The 27064-nt window shown below is 44.1% G+C and overlaps 2 protein-coding genes across 2 annotated transcripts in view; both read left to right on the top strand.

The window, feature by feature from the left end:
• Window positions 1-13816, top strand: part of LOC103677277 (olfactory receptor 10A7) — a 38542-nt gene extending 24726 nt beyond the window's left edge. Inside the window, exons 2-3 of the mRNA XM_040633762.1 lie at window positions 6960-7128; window positions 11922-13816. Coding sequence (XP_040489696.1) covers window positions 7072-7128; window positions 11922-12935 — 1071 coding nt within the window. The 5' untranslated portion in view covers window positions 6960-7071 and the 3' untranslated portion in view covers window positions 12936-13816. The remainder of the gene's footprint in view (window positions 1-6959; window positions 7129-11921) is intronic.
• A 10047-nt stretch (window positions 13817-23863) lies between these two features.
• LOC121103458 (olfactory receptor 5-like) lies at window positions 23864-25530 on the top strand. Its single transcript, XM_040633765.1, has one exon. It carries the CDS (start codon window positions 24056-24058, stop codon window positions 25019-25021), a length of 966 nt encoding a protein of 321 aa, XP_040489699.1. The 5' UTR covers window positions 23864-24055; the 3' UTR covers window positions 25022-25530.
• The last annotated feature ends 1534 nt before the right edge of the window (window positions 25531-27064 follow it).

Raw genomic sequence — 27064 nt, 5'->3', positions numbered from 1 at the left:
AGTTAGCCTCTGTATAGTACATCATTAGTTTTGATGTAGTGTTCAATGATTCATTAGTTCCATATAACACCCAGTGCTCATCTTCCCTCCTTAATAGCCATCACTTGGTTACCCCCCCTCCCCCACTCCCCTCTGAAACCCTCAGTTTGTTTCACAGGGTCCCTAGTCTCTCATGGTTCATCTCCCTCTCTGATTTCTCCCCCTTCTGACTTCCCTCCCTTCCCCTGTGGTCCTCCATGCTATTCCTTATGTTCTACATATGAGTGAAACCATATGATAATTGTCTTTTTCTGCTTGACTTATTTCACTTACCATAATCTCCTCCAGTCCTGTCCATGTCAATGCAAATGGTGGGTATTCATCCTTTCTGATAGCTGAGTAATATTCCATTGTATATATGGACCACATCTTCTTTATCCATTCATCTGCTGAAAGGCATCTTGGCTCCTTCCACAGTTTCACTATTGTGGACATTGCTGCTATGAACATTGGGGTGCATGTGGCCCTTCTTTTCACTACATCTGTATCTTTGGGGTAAATCCCTAGTAGTGCAATTGCTGGGTCGTAGAGTAGCTCTCTTTTTAACACCTTGAGGAAACTCCATTCTGTTATCCAGAATGGCTGTACCAGCTTGCATTCCCATCAACAGTGTAAGAGGGTTGCCCTTTCTCCACATCCTCTCCAACATTTGTTGTTCCCTGTCTTGTTAATTTTTGCCATTCTAACTGGTGTAAGGTCGTATCTCAATGTGGTTTTGATTTGTATTTCCCTGATGTCTAGTGAATGTTGAGCATTTTTTCATGTATCTGTTAGCCATTTGTATGTCTTCTTTGGAGAAGTGTCTGTTCATGTCTTCTGCCTATTTTTTGACTGGGTTATTTGTTTTTTGAGTGTTGAGTTTGAGAAGTTCTTTATAGATCTTGGATATCAGCCCTTTATCTGTAATGTCATTTGCAAATATCTTCTCCCATTCCGTGGGCTGCCTCTTAGTTTTGTTGCCTGTTTCCTTTGCTGTGCAGAATATTGTTATCTTGATGAAGTCCCAAAAGTTCGTTTTTGCTTTTGTGTCACTTGCCTTTGGAGACATGTCTTGAAAGAAGTTACTTATTGTTGAGTTTTAAGAGTTCTTTGTATATTGTGGATAGCAGTCCTCTATCAGATGTGCCTTTTGCAGTATTTCCTCTTAGTCTGTGGCTTCTCTTCTCATTCTCTGATTTAAGCCACTTTTAAAAGACATTTGCAGATGAATGCGTTCTTACAGAGACAGGGAAGTACTGTACTTATGTTTGGTGAGATGTTCCACTATAGCACCCTGTCCTCCTTTGGCCAGGGGGTGGCCCATCTATTCCTTCTTGTGCCTCAAGGGTGGAAAATGTTCAGAGTCAACTCATCACAAAGATTCCAGAAGAGAATCCTTTAGTATTCTTGGAATTGTCTCAGTTATGTGCTTTCTGAGATAACATGATTGGACTTTTCCATAGATTTTACCAGCTGCCTCATACAATTCCCATAGTTTCAATATTTTTGCTTAAGTTAGCCATTTATTGATTCTGTCAACAAATCTTTGTTGAGTGCCTACTATATGCTAAGCACTATTCTTAGCACTGGGGATACTATAGTGAACAAAACAGACCAAAGCTCTATAGTCATGGAACTTACATTCCAGTGGGAGAGTCATATAATGTACAAAATGTATGAAGTACATGGCATGTTTGATAGTGATAAGTGCAATGAAGAGCAGGGTGGCTTCAGGCATGGCTGGATCTAGCAGCTTCAGTGATAGCAGGCTATGAAAGCTGGAAAGGGAATAGGGAATGCCTGGGTGTTTTGCTCTCTGCCCATAGATGTGAAAAGGGATTTGAGTCCAAAGAATAAGGAATGGCCCAAGAGACTTGACTTTTCATACATTGAGTGAAAAGGACCCAAGGAGTTAAATCCTGATAATTTCAAGGCAGAAAGAATAGCAAGGTTGAGAGCATTAGAGTGGAAAGGTAGAGAAGGGGGATTTCTTGCAAGGAGTACGCAGATTTTAGGGGGTCCTCAACTCCTGCTGATAGAGACATAGAGGCCTGGGTTTCCTTTGCTCCTGACAGAGTCAGTTGCTGTTGCTTGCAACCGAAGCCTTCTAACAGCCACACAGCTGTGCTGCACCAGGCTCTGTGCTGGACACTGAGGACATTGAGATAAATCAGACACAGACCCTGTCCCCAAGGAACTCCAGCCTAGAAGAGGAGCTAGCCCATGACACATCAACTTGGCTCGCAGAGCATCCACTGTGTGCCAACCCCAGTGACAGGTTTCACGTGTGTCACTTACTTAATTCTCATCCTAAACTTCATGAAAGGAACTCAGAATGAACCTAAGTCAGATCATGTCCCTTGCTAAGTTAAAATTCTGCAATCATTTCCCATTGTAACAGAAATAAAATCCCCCCAAATACAGACATTTTGCCATGGCTCCTGACCTTATCTCCTGCAAATGCCCTCCTTCCTCAGGATCCTGGAAAAATAATGACAAAATCATGATGATGATCATCACCACCATCATCATTTCCATCCTCACCATCCTCATCATCCTCACTGTCATCATCTCCATCATCACCACCATCATCCTCATCATCATCACTATAATCCTCACTATCACCATCATCACCATCCTCATCACCATCAACACCACCACCATCATCACCACCATCATCATCATCATCACCATCACCCATCACCACCATCATCCTCACCATCACCACCACCACCATCACCATCACCACCATCATCACCATCCTCATCCTCATCATCATCATCTCCACATCTTCTCCAGCATTTGTTATCTCTTCTTTTTCCCCTTATTTTTGATGATAAGCATCATAACAGGTGTGAGATGATATCTCACTCTGGGTTTGATTTGCATCAGGGAAGGCAGGCTTTCATTTTAACCTGTCTGTCCACCTGCCCACCAGCATGGCCGCATCAGTTTGTGCACCTGCCAGAGCAGTACAAGAGGAACTGTTGGTTCACACCCTTGCCAACATCAAGCACCCTTGCCGTGGAGAGGTATATTCCTTTTCAGCTGTGTCATGGAGAGAGGGGGTGGACAGAATGGGAGGGCCATGCCCCCACTGCTCGTGGGTGGACACAGAGGGTAGATAATGAGCCCTGGTTCCGAGGTCTTCAGGGAAAATGACAACCTCAAGGTCCCTGGCCAGAAGTTTATATTTGTTGAGCCTGCCTTCAGCCAAGTTTCTGAGCTGTGGATGCACTGGTTGCTGAGAGCCTTCTTTGGGAGTAGAGCATCTTTTGGTTATTCGGGGAGAAAAAGGATGGTTCTCTGAGGATCTGACGGGGGGCAGGAAGTGTGGATGCCCCTGCTTTGCTTTCTGAGTTGGTGAAGTTCATTGGGCTTCTGATTCCTGCTTCATCCATCAGAACAGGGTGGCTGTAGGAGCAAGGGGGTGGGGCGAGGGGACCACTGGGTCATGTAGGCAGACTGACCCTCTCTGAGCTTCACCTTTTCTGGTCCAAAAATGAAGAGCATTGGCTGATCTTCTAGAAAACTTTACATCCCATAACTGTAAAATAATTCCTCTCTCCCTCTCTCTCTCTCCTTCCCCTCCTTCCCTCTGTCCTTCCTGCCCTGTTTCCTCCTTCATCCCTCCACCCTTCCTCATTCTCTCAATCCTTTTTCACCATAACTCATTTAAAAAGATAAAACAAGCCCAACACTTACTCACAAAGATGTCCATTGTGGCATTCTCTAGAGTTCTAAAAAAATCAAATACAACTTGATTGATCACAGAGTAATGATGATAGTAAGACAGCACACATCAAATGCTCACCATATGCCAGGACCTGTAGTAAGAATTTTAATGCATGAGCTCCATTCGTTCCCACCACAAACCTTTGAGGTAAGTACTTTTACTCACTTCATTTGGTTGGCAAAGAAAGCTTCCTCATGTCACTTATGTAACTTAGACTTCTTTAAATATTATTTGCCAACACCATATGACAAGGTATTGCACGCTAATTAAAATCATAATCATGAATATTTTTATTAATATGGAAAAATACTCCATGGATGAAAAATGCTAAAATGTAAAATATGATTGAAAACAAATTTTGTTTTCAAAATGAAATCTACACCTATGTATGTATGCATCGAACATCCATGAGTACGATCTATGTGGAATTACAGGTAAATTTTCATAAGCCTAATGTTTTCTGATTCTAAAGTGTAAACTCCCTCCCAACTTGAAGGTATATAATGGACCACTCCTCATGACCCCCGTGCTGCTCTTTCTGCCCACGTGTCCTGTCCCTGTGCTTCAATAAAACCACCTTTTTGTACCAAAAAACAAACAAACAAATTAAATAAAATAAAGTGTGAAGTGAAATTATAGTAGGAGTCAAATCATATAAACCATTTCATGTATGTAAAAATCTGAAAGATATAAGGCCAAACTATAAATCCTGGTCATCACTTTGAAGTGGGATGTGAAGTTTCTGGGGAATTCTCTGTTTGTTTTGTACATACTTATATTATTTCAAATATATTTAATTTTTTAATTTTATTAAATTGTGGTAAAATACACACGACATAAAATTTACCATCTTAACCATTTTAAGTGTACAGTTCTGTAGTGTTAAGTATATTCACATTGTTAAGCAACCAGTTTCCAGAACGTTTTCATCTTGCAAATCAAAACTCTGTCCCTACTGAACAGCTCCCCATATCTCCTTCCCACGGAGCCCCTGGCACCCACCACTCTGCTTTTGGCCTCCATGAATTTGCTTCCCCTGGATACCTCGTATAAGTGGATCAAATGTTTTTATAGCAAGTATGTTTGTTTGTGAAGGGCTTTCATTCCTTCTTCAGTGTCTAAATTTCTGTAGAAGCAAAATTTTCACAAGCAAAATACATGTCCATGGACAAAATTAAGAATGTCCCAAGGATGTATGATGACAAATATCTCTTGCGTCTCTGACCCCCAGTGACTCTTCAGAGGCAGCCACTGTTGGCATAATCATTTATATCTTTCCAGAAACATCCATTGCATATACATATATGTATGTATAGATGTATATATAATACATATATGTAACCTCTTCTGCTATTTATAGAAATTATAGCATATTCTCCAGTGTCGTGCACCTTGTTTCTACATTTTATTTATTTATTTATTTTTAATAATAATTTTTTATTATGTTATGTTAGTCACCGTACAGTACATCCCAAGTTTTTGATGTAAAGTTCCATGATTCATTACTTGCGTATAACACCCAGTGCACCATGCAATACGTGCCCTCCTTAATACCCATCACCAGCCTATACCAATCCCCCACCCCGCTCCCCTCTGAAGCCCTCAGTTTGTTTCCCAGAGTCCATAGTCTCTCATGGTTCATTCCACCTTCTGATTACCCCCCTTTCTTTATCCCTTTCTTCCCCTACTGATCTTCCTAGTTCTTATGTTCCATAGATGAAAGAAATCATATGATAGTTGTCTTTCTCTGCTTGACTTATTTCACTTAGCATTATCTCCTCCAGTCCTGTCCATGTTGCTGCAAATGTTGTGAAATCGTTCTTTTTGATGGCTGAGTAATATTCCATTGTATATATGGACCACAACTTCTTAATCCAGTCATCTATCAAAGGGCATCTCGGCTCCTTCCACGATTTAGCTATTGTGGACAATGCTGCTATGAACATTGGGGTGCATATGGCCCTTCTCTTCACTACGTCTATATCTTTGGGGTAAATACCCAGTAGTGCAATGGCTGGATCATAGGGTAGCTCAATTTTTAACTTCTACATAGTAACACCATTCTTGCAGGAGGAGCTATGGAGTTTTGGACTGTAAGAATACAACATAATGCATTTCCCTAGTCCTATCAATGGGCATTACGTTCTTTTCAATCTTCTATTCTTAGAAATAATGCCCAGCTCTAACTAACCCCACCACAGACCTTTGTGTGCATATGCACATCTATTCGGATAAATTCCTAGAAGTAGAATTGCGGGGCCAAGAGATTTCCTGAGTGTTAATGTGGGCAGATATTGCCACTATGCCCTCCCAAGAATTTGTTCCCGTTTACACAGCTACCAACCACGTACGTGAATGCTGGTGATTTTGCAATCATTGCTAAAATCTAAGTGGGGGGGGGCTGGCATGAGAGATGATAAGCTCCCTGTCACAAGAGATATGTAACCAAGGGCTTAATAGCTGCTTGGTGGGGATGTTGTGGTTCTAGAATCACAGAAGGGAAGTGGGTGAAGTCACTTGAAGAAACTAAAGATTCTGTAATTAGCGACCCCATCCATACTGTAGGAAGTGTAGTTCGCAGCCCATCAAATGTTTCCTGAGTCATCACCCTCAACACCTTTGTTCATGAAAGGCCAGAGACCAGGTCCCAGGCCTCTCACTGATTTCCCAGTGTCAAGAGAAATGTCAGGACTCATGTCTGGCAAGTGCCCAGACATCCCCAGAAACTAAGCTTTGCCCTTACAACATGGCGGGTTAGGTCTTCTTAGTCCCAATTTGTTTGTGTGGAAGCAGAGGCTCAGTGAGGGAACAAAACTGTCCAAGGCCACACAGCTAGGAAGGGGCATCTGGGATTATTCATTTGTAATAGTAACAATGATAACTACTACTGAGCTCTTACTAGATGCCAGACCGTGTTGTATTGATGAATCTAGGTTTAAACTACCAACACCCCATTTTACAGGAGATGAACCTGGGGAATCTATTAATAGTATATGAATACATTTTCCTTGAAAAATATTAAATTTTTTACAGGGAAATGAACATCTCATTTCGCTAAAACCCACATATGTCTTCTCTGCCACTACCTGGTGGTGTGTTTTTCCAAGCTGGGTTTTACAATGGGCATTGTCTCTGACATGCAACCTCACTGGATTCTCATGACCCTGAAGATGGGCCTTTTTTCAAAAAATTTTCTTTCTCCCAGTTTCTTCACTAGGAAATGGAAGTTCAGAGAGGCAAAGTCTCCTTGCCCACCGTCACATGGTCAGAAAAAGGTGGAGCCTGGATTTGAACCCCGCTCTGTCTGAACTCTGCTCATGATCTCATGGTTCCAAGGGAGTGGAGGCCGTCATTCTCACTGGGTGAGCGCAAATGTGAGTACTCCATGGATAATTTCATCCTCCAGGACTGAGGGAGGCAAGAGGAGGAGGTGTTCTGTGGGGCTTGGGGGAAGTAGGACAAGCATATGGGAGGGTACTAATGTGTTACTTTATAAACTAGTATCTACTGTGTGTAGAGGCTGCATAGAATAGAGCTTATTCCAAAGCCGGACACTATGGGTGCAGAGCCATGCTTTTCCATTTACTTGGGCAAACTTACTTAACATCTCTGGCTTTAGTTTCCCCGTATGGGAAACAAGGAAGATATAACAACAGCATTTCACACAGTTGTCATGAGTGCCCAGGTAAGGTGAGCAATTCTTATGCCCTCCTCTTACTACAGAGGAGGAGATGGGAATTAGCAGAAGTTAACTCAGCGTCTCTCCAGGTAAGCTCGTTCGATCCATGACTTTGGAAATTCTCTCTGTCCTGACGATGCCCAAATGTTTATCCCCACGCTGAAGCTCTCATCTGAACCCCACAACTGTAAACCCAATGGTCTCCATGACAACCCAACTAGGGGCTCTCACAGAGCTCTCATGCTTGTGTCAGGGCTGGAGTGTGGACTGGGTAGATGGAAAGGCTTGAGTGTGAATATCTGGTCCACTGCATACCAGCTGTGCAACTTTGGGGAAGTTATTCAATGTAAGAGGGCTGGTTTCCTCTTGATTTTGAGCAAGACAGTTATATTCTCTGGGCTTAGTTTTCTTTTTTTTCCCTATTTTATTTATTTTTTCCAGCTTTATTAAGATATAATTGATAAATAAAATTGTATATATTTAAAGTGTACAAGGTGATAACTTGATATAAGTATATATTGTGAAATGATTACCACAATTAAGTTAAAACATCCATCATCACCCACAATTACACTTGTGGGTGTGCGTTGTAAGGACACTCAACGTTCACTCTCTCCGCAAATTCCAAATATACAATACAGTGTTATTAACTATAACCACCACGTGCATATTAGATCCTCAGAAATTACTCATATCTAAGAGGAAGTTTGTACCCTTGCCCGACATCTCATTTCTTTTTGATTAATTAACTACTTGATTTGAGAGAGAGGGCATGAGCAGGGGGAGGGGCAGAGGGAGAGGGAGAAGCAGACTCCCCACTGAGCAGGGAGCCCAACACCGGCCTCCGTCCCAAGACCCTGGGATCATGACCTGAGCTGAAAACAGGCACAGAGCTGACTGCGCCACCTAGGTGCCCCCCACGTCATTTCTGCGTGCTCCCGTCCTCTGACACCCACCATTCCACTCTGTTTCTATGAACTCAACTTTTTTTTTTTTAAAGATTCCATATATGGGGCAGCTGGGTGGTTGGTGAAGCATCTGCCTCCAGCTCAGGTCATGATCCCGGGGTCCTGGGATTGAGCCCCACATCGGGCTCCCTGCTCAGCAGAGAGCCTGTCTCTCCCTCTCCTGCTCCCCCTGCTTGTGCTCTCTCTCTCTGTCTCTCCCTGTCAAATAAATAAATAAATAAATACTTAAAAAAATAAGATTCCACATATAAGTGATGTCTTACAGTATTTATATTCCTCTAACTTATGCATAATGCACTCTAGCTTCATCCGTGTTGCCCCAAATGGCAGATTTTCCTTTGTTTTTTTTTTGTGGCTAAATAATATTGCATTGTATATGTAATACATATATTATGTGAGATATATGTTCTATATATCACATTATATATATTTATACATTATTTTATATATAATATATATTTTTGTATGTTATTATATATATATCTGTCACATTTTCTTTGTCCGCTTATAAATCAGTGGACACTTAGGTTGCTTCCGTGTCTTGGCCCCTGTGAATAGCGCTGCCATGTGGGGCATTGTGTGGGGGTGCAGATGACTTTGAGAGAGTGATTTCACTTACTTCGGGACACTTAGATTCTCCGAGTTTCGTTTTCCTCATCTGCAGTTCTGAGACTGCGGTGTCGTAGGGTTTTGACTATGAAATCCACCTCCAGATGAAAATATGAAGCTCAGAGGAAAACAGGCGTCTTGCTGGCATTGCAAGGTTAATATAGGGCACACGCGGAGCCTCAGCGCTTACTCCCCAGCTCCAGCCCCCCTTACTGCGCCGTTTAGCCAGCTGCCACACGGCCGAGCTTGGCATGAGTGTTGGGCTGCCAGCGTGAGGCTGGAATGCGCGGGCAGTGAGTGAGCTCCTGGGGAAATTAGAAGAATGTGTTTAAGGGGAGGGGCATGGTGAGAACTGAGAGCAGATCCTCTCCTTAGCTATTCAACAGATATTTTTTTTGTGCTTATTTTTTTTATTTTTATTTTTTTTTATTTTTTATGATTTTTTATTATGTTAGTCACCATACAGTACATCCCCGGTTTCCGATGTAAGGCTCGATGATTCATTAGATGCGTATAACACCCAGTGCACCATGCAATACGTGCCCTCCTTAATACCCATCACCGGCCTATCCCATTCCCCACTCCCCTCCCCTCTGAGGCCCTCAGTTTGTTTCTCATAGTCCATAGTCTCTCATGCTTCATTCCCCCTTCTGATTACCCCCCTTTCCTTATCCCTTCTTCCCCTACTGATCATCCTAGTTCTTATGTTCCATAGATGAGAGAAACCATATGATAATTGTCTTTCTCTGCTTGACTTATTTCACTTAGCATAATCTCCTCCAGTGCCTCCATGTTGCAGCAAATGTTGAGAAATCGTTCTTTCTGATAGCTGAGTAATATTCCATTGTATATATGGACCACAGCTTCTTAATCCAGTCATCTGTTGAAGGGCATCTCAGCTCCTTCCACGATTTAGCTATTGTGGACAATGCTGCTATGAACATTGGGGTGCATATGGCCCTTCTCTTCACTACGTCTGTATCTTTGGGGTAAATACCCAGCAGTGCAATTGCTGGATCATAGGGTAGCTCAATTTTTAACTTTTTAAGGGACCTCCACACTGTTTTCCAGAGTGGCTGTACCAACTTGCATTCCCACCAACAATGTAGGAGGGATCCCCTTTCTCCACATCCTCTCCAACAATTGTTGTCTCTTGCCTTGTCTATTTTTGCCATTCTAACTGGCGTAAGGTGGTATCTCAATGTAGTTTTGATTTGAATTTCCCTGATGGCTAATGATGTTGAACATATTTCATGTGTCTGTTAGCCATTTGTATGTCTTCATTGGAAAAGTGTCTGTTCATATCTTCTGCCCATTTTTTGATTTGTTTATTTGTTTCTCGTGTATTGACTTTGAGAAGTTCTTTGTAGATCTAGAGGTTGCTGCCTATGCTCTCCTTTAGGATTTTGATGGATTCCTGTCTCACATCGAGGTCTTTCATCCATTTGTAGTTTATTTTTGTGTATGGTGTGAGAGAGTGGTCAAGTTTCATTCTTTTGCATGTAGCTGTCCAATTTTCCCAGCACCACTTATTGAAGAGACTGTCTTTTTTCCACTGGATGTTTTTTCCTGCTTTATCAAATATTAGTTGCCCAAAGAGCCGAGGGTCCATTTCTGGGTTCTCTATTCTTCAACAGATATTTTTATACTTCTGTGTATGCCAGACGCTGACCTAGGTCCTGGGGAACGTAGCTATGTACGAGATAGATGTCCAGCCATTCAGTAAAGCCAGGCTTCGTGTTAGGTGCTAGGGAGAAAATCACGGGCGAGACAGACGTCCGCGCATGCAATAAATGTTGATGGAGCGTCTAATGCAAGCTTGACAGGACGCCGGGTGGTGAGATGCCATTATAGAAAAGCCTTGCCCCGCTTCTGAGGAAGGCATCCCTACGTTCCGTTCCCCCACGGCAGCGTGATGTCAGAGAACAGGTCTGATTTTCCTATTCATCCCCAAATCCCAGCTCAGTGCCTGCTCCAGTGCCTGGTGCAGGGACTTATTCTCTCTGGCTAAATAAGTGAGTAAATGTGGGGGCCATGCCTCAAGGGAGCTTGAATGCCCTGACAGCACATTTAAGCTTCCTGTTGTATGTAACAGGAGTATAGAAACAACTGCAGGATGTGGGCTCATCTGGATTCATTTAACAAACACTGATGCCCGTGGAGTTGGTATGTGACCGTCCCAGTGCCCAGAACCTCGTGTATTGTATCATTTATTCTTCACAAAGAACCCTTGTGAGAGAGAAGTTATAGCACACATTAGATGGAAAGGTGTCTAGTCCCCTGGTACTCACAGTCTGTAGAAGGAAATAGATTATTGAAGAAAAAGTAGTCAATTTCATTTCAAACTGTGTATAGAGCAGGGGGTGGCTGGTTACATCCTGAAAAGGTGATATTTGAGTGGACACCTGGAGGATGAGAAAGGTGCAACCATACCCACAGCTGGGGATACCCTACTGTGCAAGTGCAAAGGCCCTGGGGTGAGAGGGAGGTCTTTGAAGCTGGACTTAGTGAGCGAGAAGATCAGAAGATGGGGATGGAGATGTAGCCAAGAACCAATCCTCACAGACCTTAGAAAAGGAAACCAGTGATACAAACAGTCAGGGAACAGCATCTCAAGGGGCTGGGCTGGCAAGTGCAAAGGCCCTGAGGCAGGACCAGGCATTGTGGACGCAGCTCGGTGGAGAAGAGGTCAGAAGGTGGATGGGCCGGGCCAGTCAGAACCTCGTGGGCCTCGTACGGCCCCGGGATCTCTTTCCATGCTCATGGGGGGCATTCAAGGAGGACCCAGCATGAGCTGATTTGCCTTTTGATAAGACGCCTGCCCTATTCCGCTCAGCGCATGTTGGGGAGACAGAGCCCGGGCGGGCACAGCTCTGCTCTTCACGCCTCTCCTTACCTCTTCCCCTCCCAGAGGCTCCTTCGCCCACCCGGGTCCATGCCGGCGGCCTGGGCTCTCCCGGGCGCCCTCGACGCCCCACCGTGCGCCAACCAGAGCTGCACCCCACGCGACCTGGTCCTGCTGGGCTTCGCGCATGTGCCCACGCTGCGGCCGCTGCTCGCCGCGCTCTTCCTGGCCACGTTCCTGCTCACGCTGCTGGGCAACGCGCTCATCGTGCTGCTGACCGCCCTGGACCCGGCGCTGCGCTCGCCCATGTACTTTTTCCTGCGCCACTTGGCCCTGCTGGAGATCTCCTTCTCGCTGAACATCGCGCCCCGGCTGCTGGTGACCCTGCTGCGGCCCGGGCGGGGCGTGTCCCCCACGGGCTGCGCCCTGCAGCTGCTCTTCGTGCTGTCGTGCGTCACGTCCGAGTGCTTTCTCCTGACCGCCATGGCCTGGGACCGGTACGTGGCCATCTGCAGGCCCCTGCGCTATGGGGCCATCATGACCCCCCGGCTTTGCCACCTGCTGGCCGCCACGTGCTGGCTGGCCGGAGTCCCCGTGTCGCTGGTCTTTACCGTCTGGCTGTTCAGCTTCCCGTTCTGTGGGCCACGTGGCATCCGCCACTTCTTCTGTGACATCGCCCCTCTGCTGAGTCTGGTGTGTGCGGACACCAGAGTCTTCGAGTCCAATGTGTTGGCGGCCACAGTGCTGGTCATCATGGTTCCCTTCTGTCTGATAGCCATGTCTTACATTGGGGTCTTGGTCACCGTGCTTCGGATGCCGTCAGCCACAGGGCGCCACAAGGCCCTGTCCACATGCGCCTCACACCTCATCGTGGTGGTTCTGTTTTACGGCACCACAGGGGTCATCCACTTGCGACCCAAGGCCAGCTACTCCCCAGAGAGCAAGCAGGTGGTGTCCCTGTCCTACACCCTGGTGACCCCCATGCTCAACCCCCTCATCTACAGCCTTCGGAACAAGGAGGTGAAGGCTGCCCTGGGGCGTGTGTGTTGCCACCGCCAGGAATCTGGACCCCACGAATGACCTCTTCAGGAATTGTTGGTGGATGTTTGACAAGGATCTATGTGCAAATATGTGGTGCAGTACTCTGACTTTTTTCTGGGAAACTGTATGTTTTTCCTCTTGCAGTCATGGTGGTGCTGGTTCTTTCTGCCCAAGAAAAGGCTCATGACAGATAATTCAGTCCCTGATTACAGTTATTCGGTAGTGATGGACAAATGAACCTAATTTGGGTCAACAAGAGTGCATTAGTTAACAGGTGCCGCAAGAATGCTGTGTGGAAAACCATCCTAGAACGTAGTGTATTAAAACATGTCGTTTATCGCCACGAATCTTCAATCAGCTGAGGGTTAGCTAATCTAGGTTGAGGTCATCTGGGTGGTTCTTCTGATCTTGGCTACGCTTGCTCATGCAAATGAGTGTTGACTGTCATAGACTTGGTTTAGCTAGTCTGGTGCTCACGTTTCCCCTCCTTCTCCTGGGACCAGAGCTCCGGCATGACTTTTCTCATTACAATAGCTGAATGAGAAGGCCCAGTTGTTCAACTGATTTTCAAAGCTTTGACCATGTCACACCCAGTAAGATGGCATTAGCCAATGCAAGTCACATGGCCATATCCATAGTCATGGGGTAAGGAAGTACACTCTGTCTCTTTGTGAGAGGAACCGTGAGGTTATATGACAAACGATATCAACAAATGGAGGAGTGAGTAGTTTGGGGCTTTAAAACTTACTTCAGAGAGCCAGACATTGTGATTTTTGTTCAAACTTCTCTTTGTTCATAGCTGTTAAGGGTTTAAGCTTGTAGATGCCATCAACTATCTGTTCTTTAGCAGGGGAGTTCCTGCTTGGTAATGGAGTCATTGCAAAGAAAATCAGAACCAATGGTAGTGGATGGGGGAAAGATGTGGTTCTAATGATTTTATTGAGTTCCTGGATCCAGCCATGCCTGAAGTCTGTCATGCCCTTGGGAATTCCTTTTAGGTGAACCAGTAAATTTGTCTTTTACTTAAGCCAATTTGGGTTGGTGTTCTATCCCTCTCAGTTCCCTGATTTACTGATCTCTTCTCTAATAATTAGCCTGGTACATGAGTGACATTATTTCTTCTCTCAAGCTCAGTAAGAATATTTTTTTGAATAGAGTTAAATGTATCAGAGGAGAAGTTTCTTCCCTTTAGTTTATGCTCTACTTTTGGAGGGATCTGGCTTTTCTAGAAGACAAACCTGGATTTGAATTGTCACTCTTTGTTTTCGTGGTTGTACAAACTAGGACATGACTTCTCTGAGCCTCAGCCTTCTCATCTGTGGAGTGGGAATAATAACCATACTTACCACATGGGGTCGTTACCATTAAACAAGGAGATGCGTGGAAGCACCTAGCACAGTGCTTGGAACGCGGCTGGTGCTCAGTTAATGGTCTCCATTCATTATTCACATAGATGTCCTCATAGATTAGAAATCCAAAGCTCTATCTTCAGGAGGAAGCATACTATAGTATTCCCAGGAGGCTGGATTTGGCATTGGGGGACTTGGAGTTCAAGTATGGAATGAAATCCTTCAATGTGGTTGTTGGACAAGTCTCTCTGAGGCTCAGTCTCACCCTGTATAAATGGGAAAGGGTTTGAGGAAGAACCCCTGCCCTGCCACCACCCAGGATTATGGTGGCGATCTAATGAGACCACCACTATAAAAATGTAACTACTGTGTTTTCTCCTTAATTTGGCATCAGACAACAAACAAGTGTGTATTGAACATCAACTATGTGTCAGGCACCTCTCAAGGGCCCCAGGACACTGTGGTTAATAAGATAACATAGTCTGGGCCCTCGTGACCTTTCAGGAATGCGCAGCATTTTCTTAAGATGTGGTTCAGAAACACCTGGGGTGGTTGTTAAGCATGGAGATGCCACCCCCAATGTGGGGCCCCACCCCGATCTACCAAATCAGAAACTTTGAGATCACAGCCCAGGAATATGTATTCACGAAAAAGTGCCCTGTGTGATTCCAATGTAGAGATGTGCGTCTACTAGTCTAGCAGATGCCTCCTTGGTAGGGAGAGGACAAAGAAGGTGAACACATCAATCCCAAAGCAAACACTAAAGGGAAAGTGGTCTAGAATCTAACCAAAATCTTTCTTGAAACTCTGAGGTCTTCACCACTGAAATCTGCTCAACCTACTTCTATGGACGGTTATGACCAAGAACCTTAGTTCTTGGAATATAGAAGTGGTCATTGGGCCATCAACCTTGTGCCCAGTACAGCTGTGTAAAAGCTGAGCCTCCTGGTATCAGATAAGCCACCACATTCCTCAGCCACAGGGCATCTCTCATGACATCTGTTGATTTTCTTGCTGTGCACTCATTCCCCGTTTTCCCAGTAACTGTGTGTGGATTTGTCTTTGGGAAGCTACCTGTACCTACTCCCTACAGTCTCTTGTCTTTGGCAGTTTGATGGAAGTACTTCCCTCTGCCCTCACCACGTATAGGGTGTTGGCTTGATATCCCCAAACTCGGCCATTCCTGCACTTGCTCCCTGGAATTGGATCACTGAGTGAAACAAGCACTGAATATGGAACTGACTACTCTCTGTGGTCGGCCTGGTACTTCTTATCCAGTTTACCAAAACTGTCCTGGTCCATGATCCTAGCAAAATATGGTTCTTCAGCAATCCCACAGTCTCCGGCCACTTTCTTGGCTTAAGTGATCCAGAGTTAGCTTCTCTTTTTAGTGACCAAAGGACTTAAAATGATACAGCATCAGCCCCAGTTTCCCTGCCTGACCCTGCAGTTCTGTTTGGCCTGGACCCAGTGGTTGCCAAGGTCACTTTACAATGGTCTTCTCAAGAAGATGTCCTTGGGGTTTTTGTCCTTCTCACCATTGTTTCAGGTTCCTCTTGAAAATATGACCCAATCACTACTGGATTTAAGAAGCTTGTGGCCTCATAAACCCTGAGTTTTAAGCCCTAGTCTCTACCTCAGACCTTCCAACAACAAAAGAACACAACAAACCCTTGGTTCCAGGCCACCATTCTCCCAGATCCCTCCTCTTACCTCCTGTCTCCCCTATCCCTGGTTGTATCATGAGAAAGCCTTCTGAAGTTAAGCCTATATTTTATGAGAACCAGAACTTTCTAGGAAGTGGGAAGCAGACCTCTAGTTTTATTCTACCCACCCCTCATCATCTAACATTCCTGGAGTATGCACTGTGAGTCAAGCCCTGAGCTTGCCTCTGTGAATACAGAAAGAAAGGACAAGTTTCTTCTTCTCAAATACCTCTTTGTAGTTGAGGACGCATAAGACAAAAAAAAGTTATAATTTAGTATGAAAGGTGTAGTAGCGCACTGAGTCATTATCTTGAACATTGGGATGGAGATGAGCTAGTGTGTATTGAGTATCTACTACGGGTCAATCACCACACTGGACATGTGACACGTATTTGCTAATATAATTTTCTAAAAGATGTCTTGGTTTAATACCTGTCTCATGGTAATAATATTATTGCTTCCATCTGCTGGGTATTTAATTTGCACTGAGCTCAGAGACTTACATGCATTAAGCAATTTTATCCTCTCAATGACCCTGGGAGGAAGGAAGGGTTATCTTATTTTATAGGGAGGTTCATTCTTCTAATCCATGAGCATGGAATGTTTTTCCATCTTTTTGTGTCTTCTTCAATTTCTTTCATAAGTGTTCTGCAGTTTCTAGAGTAGAGATCTTTTACCTCTTTGGTTAGGTTTATTCCAAGGTTATCTTACGGGAAGGTTCAGAGACAAAGTAAATCATGAAGGTTCTGCAGCTATTGAGATTTGGGTCAAGAGCTGAATATCATCTGTCAGGCTCCAACTCTGCAGAACATTTCCACAACCTCACTTGGAATGTGAGTGTTTAACCAACCCTGACCAATTGCCTACCGTGGTCCCAGAAGTAATTCCATCACACTGTACTGTTTTACCAGAGAAGGGAACTAATTCTGTGTGGCTAGAGAAAACAGAGGGTTCAAAAATATTTTTCGAAGACTGAAGTTGCATATGAAATTTAACGGGTTGAATTGGATTTCATTGTGAGGAAAGGCAATCTCTTGTCAGAAAGAATAGTTTGGGCAACGTTCCTCAGGAGTCAATGTACTTTAGACCTCTGGATGTGTGTGTGTGTGAGCAAGGATAAAGGTGTGGAAAGATTCACACAAGTATCTTCAGGTTGGATATAAAGGTTATAGTGATTCTAATTGTCGAAAAATATACATAGCATAAAATTTGCCCTTGTTAACCATCGGTAGGCGTACCGTTCTCTGGCATCAAGTACATTCACGCTGTTGTGCAACCATTACCACCACCTGTCTCCAGAACACTTCATCTGGAAAAATGGGAGCTCTCTACCCGCTAAACACTAATTCCCCATTCAGCTCTCCTCCAGCCCCTGGCAGCCACTATTCTACTTTCTGTTTCTGGGAATTTGACTACTCTAGGCACCTCGTATAAGTGACATCACATAGTATCTGGCCTTTTGTGGCTGACTTATTTCACTTAGCATAAGGTCTTCAAGATTCATCTGTGTAGTAGCATCTGTCAGAATTTCCGTCCGTGTTTTGCGGAGAGCTGAGCTCCATTCTGTGCATATACCACAGTTTGCTTATCATTGCCTCCATCCACGTACACTTGGGTAGCTCCCATCTTTTGGCTTTTGTGGATGAAACTGATCTGAACACGAAGGTGCAGATACTCATTTCTGCCACTACTTTCAGTGGGCAGCATTGTCTTAGCCTGCAGTCTCTCCTGGAAAGTCCTGTCCTGTGGTCCTCAGATGCATTAGCTCTTCTCAGAGCAAGTTATGAACCTGTGTTTCCATAACCAAACTTATCAACCAAAGGCAGGAACAGTTTACCACTCATCCTTATACCCCAGGACCCAAACACAAGACAGGCATTGGGAATAAATCAGTCAATGCACGATGGCCTGAGCTGAGGGTGGCTCCGAGGCTCCTCCTCCCCTTAAGCCTCCACAGAGTATCAGTAAGTGTTTTTCACACCAACTCTTCTCCAAATCTGCAGAGACCAGGGCAAGTCTCTGAGGTCCAGAGCTCCAATTTAAGCCGGCCTCCCTGCCTCCTTCTCACTGTGGGGAGAGTCAACTGAGCAACTTAGAGCATCCAGAACCACGAAGAGAAACAAGGGTGGGAGGAGTGGATGCCTCATTCAGGACCAGGAACGGCTCCTTCCAACATGGACTGAAAGGTGACTCTCCTCTTCGGCATCTCCTCCTCCGGGTAGCAGCTGAATGCACCCGAACATCTGAGCCTCTTCCAGGAGCAGCATCAGCAAGAACGGATCTGAAGCTGTTGTCCTTCAGCCATCACACGAGGAGACCAGATGTTATTCTTGGGGGGTGAGGACAAAGACCAACAGAGAGAGACTGTCTTTTATAGAATATCCAAAGCATATCAGGTACCAGTTCTGAATACTTAAGAAACAGTAACTGATGTAACCCTTAGTACTTATCCACACAGTGCTTATTAATTTACAAGGCAGAATTAAACGAATTGAGTGACTTTCCTAGAGTTCCCCTCCTTGAAAGTTCTTGAACACTTTGAGGCTAAAACCAGTTTGGTTCGTGCCCATATAGCCATCACTTTGGCGCAGAAAGCCCCTTACTTAATAAATAGTTACCATTAAAGACTGTCAGCCAAGGGTCTGTCTTCTGAAAAATTCTGAGTTTCATTTAGAACAAAAGGATTGAAACCTACTTCTGTATAACTCTGAGCTCAAGCTTTAACCACTATGTTGCCCCTCTTCTGACAGTGGGGAAATTGTAGAGTTCAGAGGAGAGATGGTTATCTCTAGTTTTGAATGACACACAACCGAAGTTAAGTGGAGTGCTAAGACGACAGGTCAGGCTCTGTGGCCCAGATTGCTCTGGGGACCAGGAATGCGTTCTCACTGACCACCATGTCTCCCTTGAACCTAGCACAGCTCTTAGCAAAGAATTCGTGGATAACAACTGTTTTTGAGGTGGAATAGTCTCTGAATATCTAGTTTTGGGAGTCAGGTGCTAATGTGACCCTCCAGGGCTGCACTCACTGGTTTGGCAGAAGATCTGAAGCCCTAAGTTAGGAAAGGCAAATCGGAAAAGGATTTGTGGAGAGGTGCATATTGAGTGAATACGGATGAGAGAATAGTGAAGATCAGAGGCAGAACCAAAAAGAGGGGGAGCGAGAAATCTCAACTGGGGGGAAGGACTGAGGTGGAATGGGAAATGAAAGATGAGTGGACTCCCATCCAGGACTCCTATCCAAGAAGTGGTTACCGGGGAGCAAGTTCTGCTTGACAGCTGTGAAGTGAGTTGCTGGAGTCACAACCCTGAGGCTTGGCTGCCCAATCTGTGTTTGTGCAGTAACGTACACAACATCTGTATGTCCCGAGGATTAAATTAGCTCGTGCTCCTTATGCCTTTGCAAAGAACCTTAGGATCTATAAATCTGGCCTCTTGGGAGACTCTGATGCTCTACAGCTAGGAGAAAACTTACAGCAACAAATTCTTTCATGCAGGAAGTTCTTCCAGGTTCCTGCTATCATAACTTGAGAGGTTGACTCTCAGGACACCTTTCCTCCCTAACATTGCTGTACAGAATAGACTTTCTTTCTTTCTTTCTTTCTTTCTTTCTTTCTTTCTTTCTTTCTTTCTTTCTTTCTTCCTTCCTTCCTTCCTTCCTTCCTTCCTTCCTTCCTTCCTTCCTTCCTTCCTTCCTTCCTTCCTTTTTCTTTATTTTTATTATTATGTTCTGTTAGTCGCCATACAGTACATCATTAGCTTTTGATGTAATGTTCCACGATTCATTGTTTGCATGTAACACCCAGTGCTCCATACAATATGTGCCCTCCTTAATACCCATCACAAGGCTAGCCCATCCCCCACCCCTCCCTCTAAAATTCTCAGTTTGTTTCCCGTAGTCCATAGTCTCTCATGGTTCATCTCCCCCTCTGTTATTCCCCCGTTCATTTTTCCCATCCTCCTAATGTCCTCCCTGCTATTCCTTATGTTCTACAAATAAGTGAAATCATATGATAATTGTCTTTCTCTGCTTGGCTTACTTTATTTCCCGTAGTCCATAGTCTCTCATGGTTCATCTCCCCCTCTGTTATTCCCCCGTTCATTTTTCCCATCCTCCTAATGTCCTCCCTGCTATTCCTTATGTTCTACAAATAAGTGAAATCATATGATAATTGTCTTTCTCTGCTTGGCTTACTTTATTTAGCATAATCCCCTCCAGTTCCATCCATGTTGATGTAAATGGTGGGTAATCGTGCTTTCTGATGGCTGAGTAATATTCCATTGTATATATGGACCACATCTTCTTTATCCATTCTTCTGTTGAAGGGCATCTCAGCTCCTTCTACAGTTCAGCTATTGTGGACAATGCAGCTATGAACATTGGGGTGCATATGGCTCTTCTCTTCACTACGTCTGTATCTTTGGGGTAAATACCCAGTAGTGCAATTGCTGGATCACAGGGTAGCTCTATTTTTAACTTTTTGAGTAGACATCTTTCTTATGAAAACTTGGCAGATACTGACCTCTGTCATTAGTTTATCCTCGATTAATTTTGCTTGCATAGCCTTGAACACCTATCTCATGGCCCCCTCTAACCTGGAATTAATTTTTTTTTATTGGTTTATTTGTTCATCGACTCTTTCTCATAGGAAATCAGTGCCAACAGATATGGACCGTATGTGTCTTCTCCACCCATGTATTCCCAACACCTAGCATAGAAGGGAAGTTTAATGAATGCCATTGAATGAATTCTCTGAATGACAGCCTGTAGTCAGAGGGATTCTCTAGTTGGATCACTCGTCAGCTCTTCACTCCCCATGTCCCAGGTATAGACTTCTCAAGCTTGATTGTGAAGATGAAATGGAATGGGGTTGGCATAGCATAGATGTCTGGCCTAGCTGTGTGTCCTCCTTTGAGTTGTTGCGAGCTGGCTGTATGGTCTTGGGCAAGTGCATTTATTTGTTTGGGCTCCATATCTGTCTTACGGCGTAAAACCAATGAATATAAGTAGGTTTTATGGCAAGTTACTAATGCATACGAGGGGCTCAATGAGTTATGGAAGTTTCCATTATGAGATTGTATGTCCCAGTGTACATTAACAACTTTTTCTGTCAGCCTCAGCTTCCTGAAATGTAGCAGTGGAGGAAATGATGCCTATGTGTATTTGTGATCACACGCACTGATGCAGTAAATGATATTTCCAGTCTTCTGCTGAAGGCATGTCAGTCTTTTGGGGGATCCTCCCTCTGTGCTTTTCTTGAACATCATCACCGGTGACCTACAGCCCAATACCATTCTCAAAATAAATCTGCATTGAGAAGAAGAGCATTTTCAAACAAAAGAGCTGACAGTCTTGCTCTACTCCAGATTTATAGAATACTCCCAAATTCCTTTTGTATGGGTTTTTTAAAAATTTTATAATAATTTTTTATTATATTATGTTAGTCACCATACAGTACATCCCTGGTTTCTGATGTAAAGTTCGATGATTCATTACTTGCGTATAACACCCAGTGCACCATGCAGTACGTGCCCTCCTTACTACCCATCACCGGTCTATCCCAGTCCCCTACCCCCCTCCCCTCTGAAGCCCTCAGTTTGTTTCCTGGAGTCCATAGTCTCTCATGGTTCATTCCCCCTTCTGTTTACCCCCCCTTCCTTCTTCCCTTTCTTCTCCTACCTTCTCCTTCCTTCTTCCTACTTCTTATGTCCCAAATTCCTACACGGAGTATACAAAGAAAGGAAAAACATAACCTATAATAAGCACTTTTTTGGAACAGAAATAACAATAATCCTAATTTATTATTTGGTATAGCAATTTCCATCCATTGCCTTATTTATTATAACAACCTCATGGAAGGCCAGTGATTTTCTCCCAATTTTCAGGCAGTCTGATTGTATAAGGACACAGACTTAGTAAGGCCAATCTGAGTAAAGACTGTGATCTCATGCTCAGAGTTTGGCTCACAAATAATTCTTCTTCTCCTCCTCCTCCTCCTCCTCCTCCTCCTCCTCCTCCTCCTTCTTCTTCTTTTAATGTTCCACTGTTTTATTTTATTTTATTTTTATTATTTTATTATATTCATTTAGCCACTGTATAGTACACTATTAGTTTTTGATGTAGTGTTCAAAGATTCATCAGTTACATATAACACCCAGTGCTCATCACAGCATGTGCCCTCCTTAATACCCATCATCCTATTACCTCCTTCCCCCTACCCCCTCCCCTCTGAAACCCTCAGTTTGTTTCCCAGAGTCCAGAGTCTCTCATGGTTCATCTCCCTCTCTGATTTCTACCCCTTCAGATTTCCCTCCCTTCTCCTGTGGTCCTCCATGCTATTGCTTATGTTCCATATATGAATGAAACCATATGATAATTGTCTTTGTCTGCTTGACTTATTTCACTTAGCATAATCCCCTCCAGTTCCATCTATGTCGATGCAAATGGTGGCTATTCATCCTTTCTGGTGGCTGAGTAATATTCCATTGTATGTATGGACCACATCTTCTTTACCATTCATCTGTTGAAGGGCATCTCGGCTCCTTCCACAGTTTGGTTATTGTGGACATTGCTGCTATGAACATTGGGGTGCATGTGGCCCTTCTTTTCACTACATCTGTATCTTTGGTTTAAATCCCTAGTAGTGCAATTGCTGGGTCATAGGGTAGCTCTATTTTTAACATCTTAAGGAACCTCCATACTGTTTTCCAGAGTGGCTGTACCAGCTTGCATTCCCACCAGCAGTGTAAGAGGGATCCCCTTTCTCCACATCCTTGTCAACATTTGTTTTTTCCTGTTTTGTTAAATTTTTTAAAAGATTTATTTATTTATTTATTTATTTGAGAGACAGAGAGTGAGCAAGAGAGAGAGCACTAGCTGGAGGAGGGGCAGAGGGAGAGGGAGAAGCAGGCTTCCCACTGAGCAGAGAGCATGATGCTGGGCTCGATCCCAGGACCCAGGGATCATGACCTGAGCCAAAGGCAGTTGCTTAACCAACTGAGCCACCCAGGCACTCCATGTTTTGTTAATTTTTGCCATTCTGACTGGTGTAAGGAGGTATCTCATTGTGGTTTTGATTTGTATTTCCCTGATGGCTAGTGATGTTGAACATTGTTTCATGAGTCTGTTAGCCATTTGTGTATCTTCTTTGGAGAAGTGTCTGTTCATGTCTTCTGCCCATTTTTTTGACTGGATTCTTTGTTTTTGAGTATTAAGTTTGAGGAGTCCTTTATAAATCTTGGATATCAGCCCTTTATCTGTAATGTCATTTGCGAATATCTTCTCCCATTCCGTGGGTTGTCTCTTAGTTTTGTTGACTGTTTCCTTTGCTGTGCAGAAGCTTTAGATCTTGATGAAGTCCCAAACATTCATTTTTGCTTTTGTTTCCCTTGCCTTTAGGGATGTATCTTGAAAGAAGTTGCTGTGGCCAATGTAGAAGAGGTTACTGCTTATGTTCTCCTCTATGATTTTGATGGGTTCCTGTCTCACATCGAGGTCTTGCATCCATTTTGAGTTTATCTTTGTGTATGGTGTAAGGGAATGGTCGAATTTTATTCTTCTGTATATAGCTGTCCAATTTTCCCAGCACCACTTATTGAAGAGATGGTCTTTTTTCCATTGGATATTTTTTCCTGATTTGTCAAAGATTAGTTGTCCATAGAGTTGAGGGTCATGGATTAGAAGAATAAACGTTGTTTAAATGTCTATCTTGCCCAGAGCAATTTTCACTTTCAATGCCATCCCTATTGAAATACCATTGGCATTTTTCAAAGAGCTGGAACAAACAATCCTAAAATTTGTATAGAACCAGAAAAGACCCCGAATTGCCAAGAGAATGGTGAAAAAGAAAAACAAAGCTCGGGACATCACGTTGCCTGACTTCAAGGTGTATTACAACGCTGTGATCACCAAGACAGCTTGGTATTGGCACAAACGCAGACACATAGACCAATGGAACACAATGGCTCACAAAATCTATTTGGCATTTGTCTGTAACAGTCAATTTCCATCAGAAGCTGGGCTAGCCCAGTCCTAGGGTCTCCTTGCACTGTGAACCTGTTCCTGATTTTTTTTATTAACTGCTGTGTCTCTGAAGAAACCAGAATGTCAACAAACTTTGTCTCTCCCCAGATGGAGAGGTCCCTGGAGTCGGGCAACATGTCCAGAGTCCAGGAGTTTGTCTTGCTGGGCTTGTCCGCCAGGCTGGGCATGAGGGGTGTCCTGTTTGCCGTCTTCCTGACCCTCTACCTGCTGACGCTCCTGGAGAACACGCTCATCGTCTGTCTCATCTGCAGCCACAGCGAGCTCCGCAAGCCCATGTACTTCTTCCTGGGCAACCTGAGCTGCCTGGAGATGTGCTACGTGTCAGTGACCATGCCCAGCCTGCTCGTGGGGCTGTGGACTGGACCCTTCCACGTGCCCTTCACAGCCTGCATGACCCAGCTCTTCTTCTTTATAGTCCTCATCTGCACGGAGTGCACCCTCCTGGCCTCCATGGCCTATGACCGCTACGTGGCCATCTGCCGCCCACTCCACTACCCACTGCTCATGAGGCCCCAGGTCTGCCTGGGCTTGGCCTTGTCCTCATGGCTTGGGGGACTGCTGGTCTCGGTGGCTAAGACAACATGCATTGCCAGCCTGTCGTACTGTGGCCCCAACGTCCTCAACCAATTTTTCTGTGATGTCTCTCCTCTGCTCAACCTGTCCTGCACCCATGTGGCCCTGACCGAGCTGGTGGACTTCATCTCTGCCATCGTCATCTTCTGTGGAACACTGTTGGTAGCGCTGGCCTCCTACTCAGCCATCGGGGTGGCCGTGCTCCGCATGCCGTCAGCCGCTGCCCGGCGCAAGGCCTTTTCCACCTGCGCCTCCCACCTGATTGTGGTGGGCATCTTCTACTCAGCAGCCCTCTTCATCTACTGCCGTCCCAGCCGCATCAAATCCATGGACCTCAACAAGGTGCTGTCAGTCGTCTACACGGTGGTCACACCCATGTGCAACCCCGTCATCTACTGCCTGCGGAACAGGGAGGTCCATGTGGCGCTTCGGAAAACTCTCCACTGGCCTTGACTGCAGTCTTGGATCATTGGACCTCTTGTCTCCTGATTGAAGATCTGCCATGGCCACGAAATTCCAACCATGACACCAAAAGGCAAAAGAACAACTGAAGGACTACGTTTCCCATCTAATAAACAATGAGTTCGTTTCAGTCAAGAACAAAATCTGAATTACCCATGGGAAAAGTGACCAATGTCTATGAGAAAGCAAGTCATCAAAGATGAATGATAAGGGACTGGTAACTCACATGACAGCATGGTCCACTTTATTAGTAAACCAAGAAATGCAAATTCAACAACCCCATCATTTGATTCCTAGAATGACAAACACTTACCAAGTGTTTCTGTATGTCCCCACAAGTAGAGATAGATAAAAGATACAGAGATATTCACAGCATCTTTGTAATGAAAAAAAAATCAGAAACAACCTGATATCCATCCAAAATGGATAGATTAAATACATTATATTCGTTCTGAGATAAACTTTGGGACTATTAAATAAAAAGAAATAGATTTATATCTTTGAGATGGTTATATGGCCAATATGTATATATATATAAAGTAAAAAATTGAGACAGGGCTTTTTCTCAATCCCTTCCCCATTCCTTTGCTACTAGCTATTTCCTATCTATATTCCTTTCTAAAGATTTTATTATTTATTTATTTATTTGCGAGAGAGTGCATGCACAGGTGAGCAGGGGGTGGGGCAGAGGGAGAGAGAGAGACTCTCAAGCATACTCCCTGCTGAGCGTGGAGCCCAGCCTCACAACCCTGAGATCATGACCAGAGCAGAAATCAAGAGTCAGATGCTTAACCAACTGAGCCACCCAGGCGCCCGACCTATCTATATTCTTAATTGTGCCTTTTTTTAAAAAACAGATTTTATTTTTATTTATTCATGAGAGACAGAGAGAAATGCAGAGGCAGAGGGAGAAGCAGGCTCCTCGCGGAGCATGGAGTCCAATTCGGGACTTCATCCCAGGACCCCGGGATCATGACCTGAGCTGAAGGCAGACACCTAACTGACTGGGCCACCCAGGTGCCCCTAATAGTGCCTTTTTAAAAAAGATTTTATTTATTTGAAAGAGAAAGAGAGCTAGAGAGTGAACACATGAGCAGGGGGGGAGGGCCAAGGGAGAGGGAGAAGCAGACTCCCTGCTGAGCAGAGAGCCCTACAAGGAGTCTGATCCTAGACCCTGTGATCACAACCTGAGCTGAAGGCACACACTGAACCACCCAGGTGCCCCAATATTGCCTTTTAATAAATTGACGCTTTCAATTTTTTGAAGTCTTTGAAGTCTAGATTATCAATATTTCAATTTACAGTTATTACTTTTACATCCTAACAAAATTTGCCATTTCCTGATCGTATAAAACCATCTCCTAGATGGTTTGTACTTTTAGCTTTCTAATTGGTGTGTATGATGCCACTCAAAACATCTCTGTGTGTGTGTGTATGTGTGTCTGTCTGTCTGTCTGTGGTAGAAGTTGAGCTTTATTTTTTCCATAATAATCCAGCTTTACCAAAATGATTGTTGGAAAGACCCTCCCATTAAATTGCATTGGCAATTTTGTTAAAAATCAGATGGAGCATAAAAAGGTGGCTCTTTTTCTTTTTTTGAAATATTTTCTTTAAATTCAATTTAGTTAACATGTAATACAGTATTGGTGTCAGGAATAGAATTTAGTGATTCATCAGTTGCCTATAACACCCAGTGCTTATTACATCACCTGCCCTCCTTAATGCCCATCCCCCACTTACCCCATCCCCCACCCACCTCCCCTCCAGCAACCCTCAGTTTGTTCTGTATAGTTAAGAGTCTCTTATGGTTTACCTCCCTATTTTGATCATATTTTATTTTCCTTCCCTTCTCCTATGTTCATCTGTTTTGCTTCTTAAATTCCGCATATGAGTGAGATCATATGATAATTGTCTTTGTCTGACTGACTTATTTTGCTTAGCATTATACCCTCTAGTTCCATCCACATCATTGCAAATGGCAAGCTTTCGTTCTTTCTGATGGCTGAGGAATATTCCAGTGTGCATAGACACCAC

The sequence above is a fragment of the Ursus maritimus genome, unplaced genomic scaffold (assembly GCF_017311325.1).
Source record: "Ursus maritimus isolate PB19 unplaced genomic scaffold, ASM1731132v1 scaffold_19, whole genome shotgun sequence".
Lineage (NCBI taxonomy): Eukaryota > Metazoa > Chordata > Mammalia > Carnivora > Ursidae > Ursus > Ursus maritimus.
The sequence above is the reverse complement of the archived record's forward strand: the minus strand, read 5'-3'. Positions and strand labels throughout refer to the sequence as shown.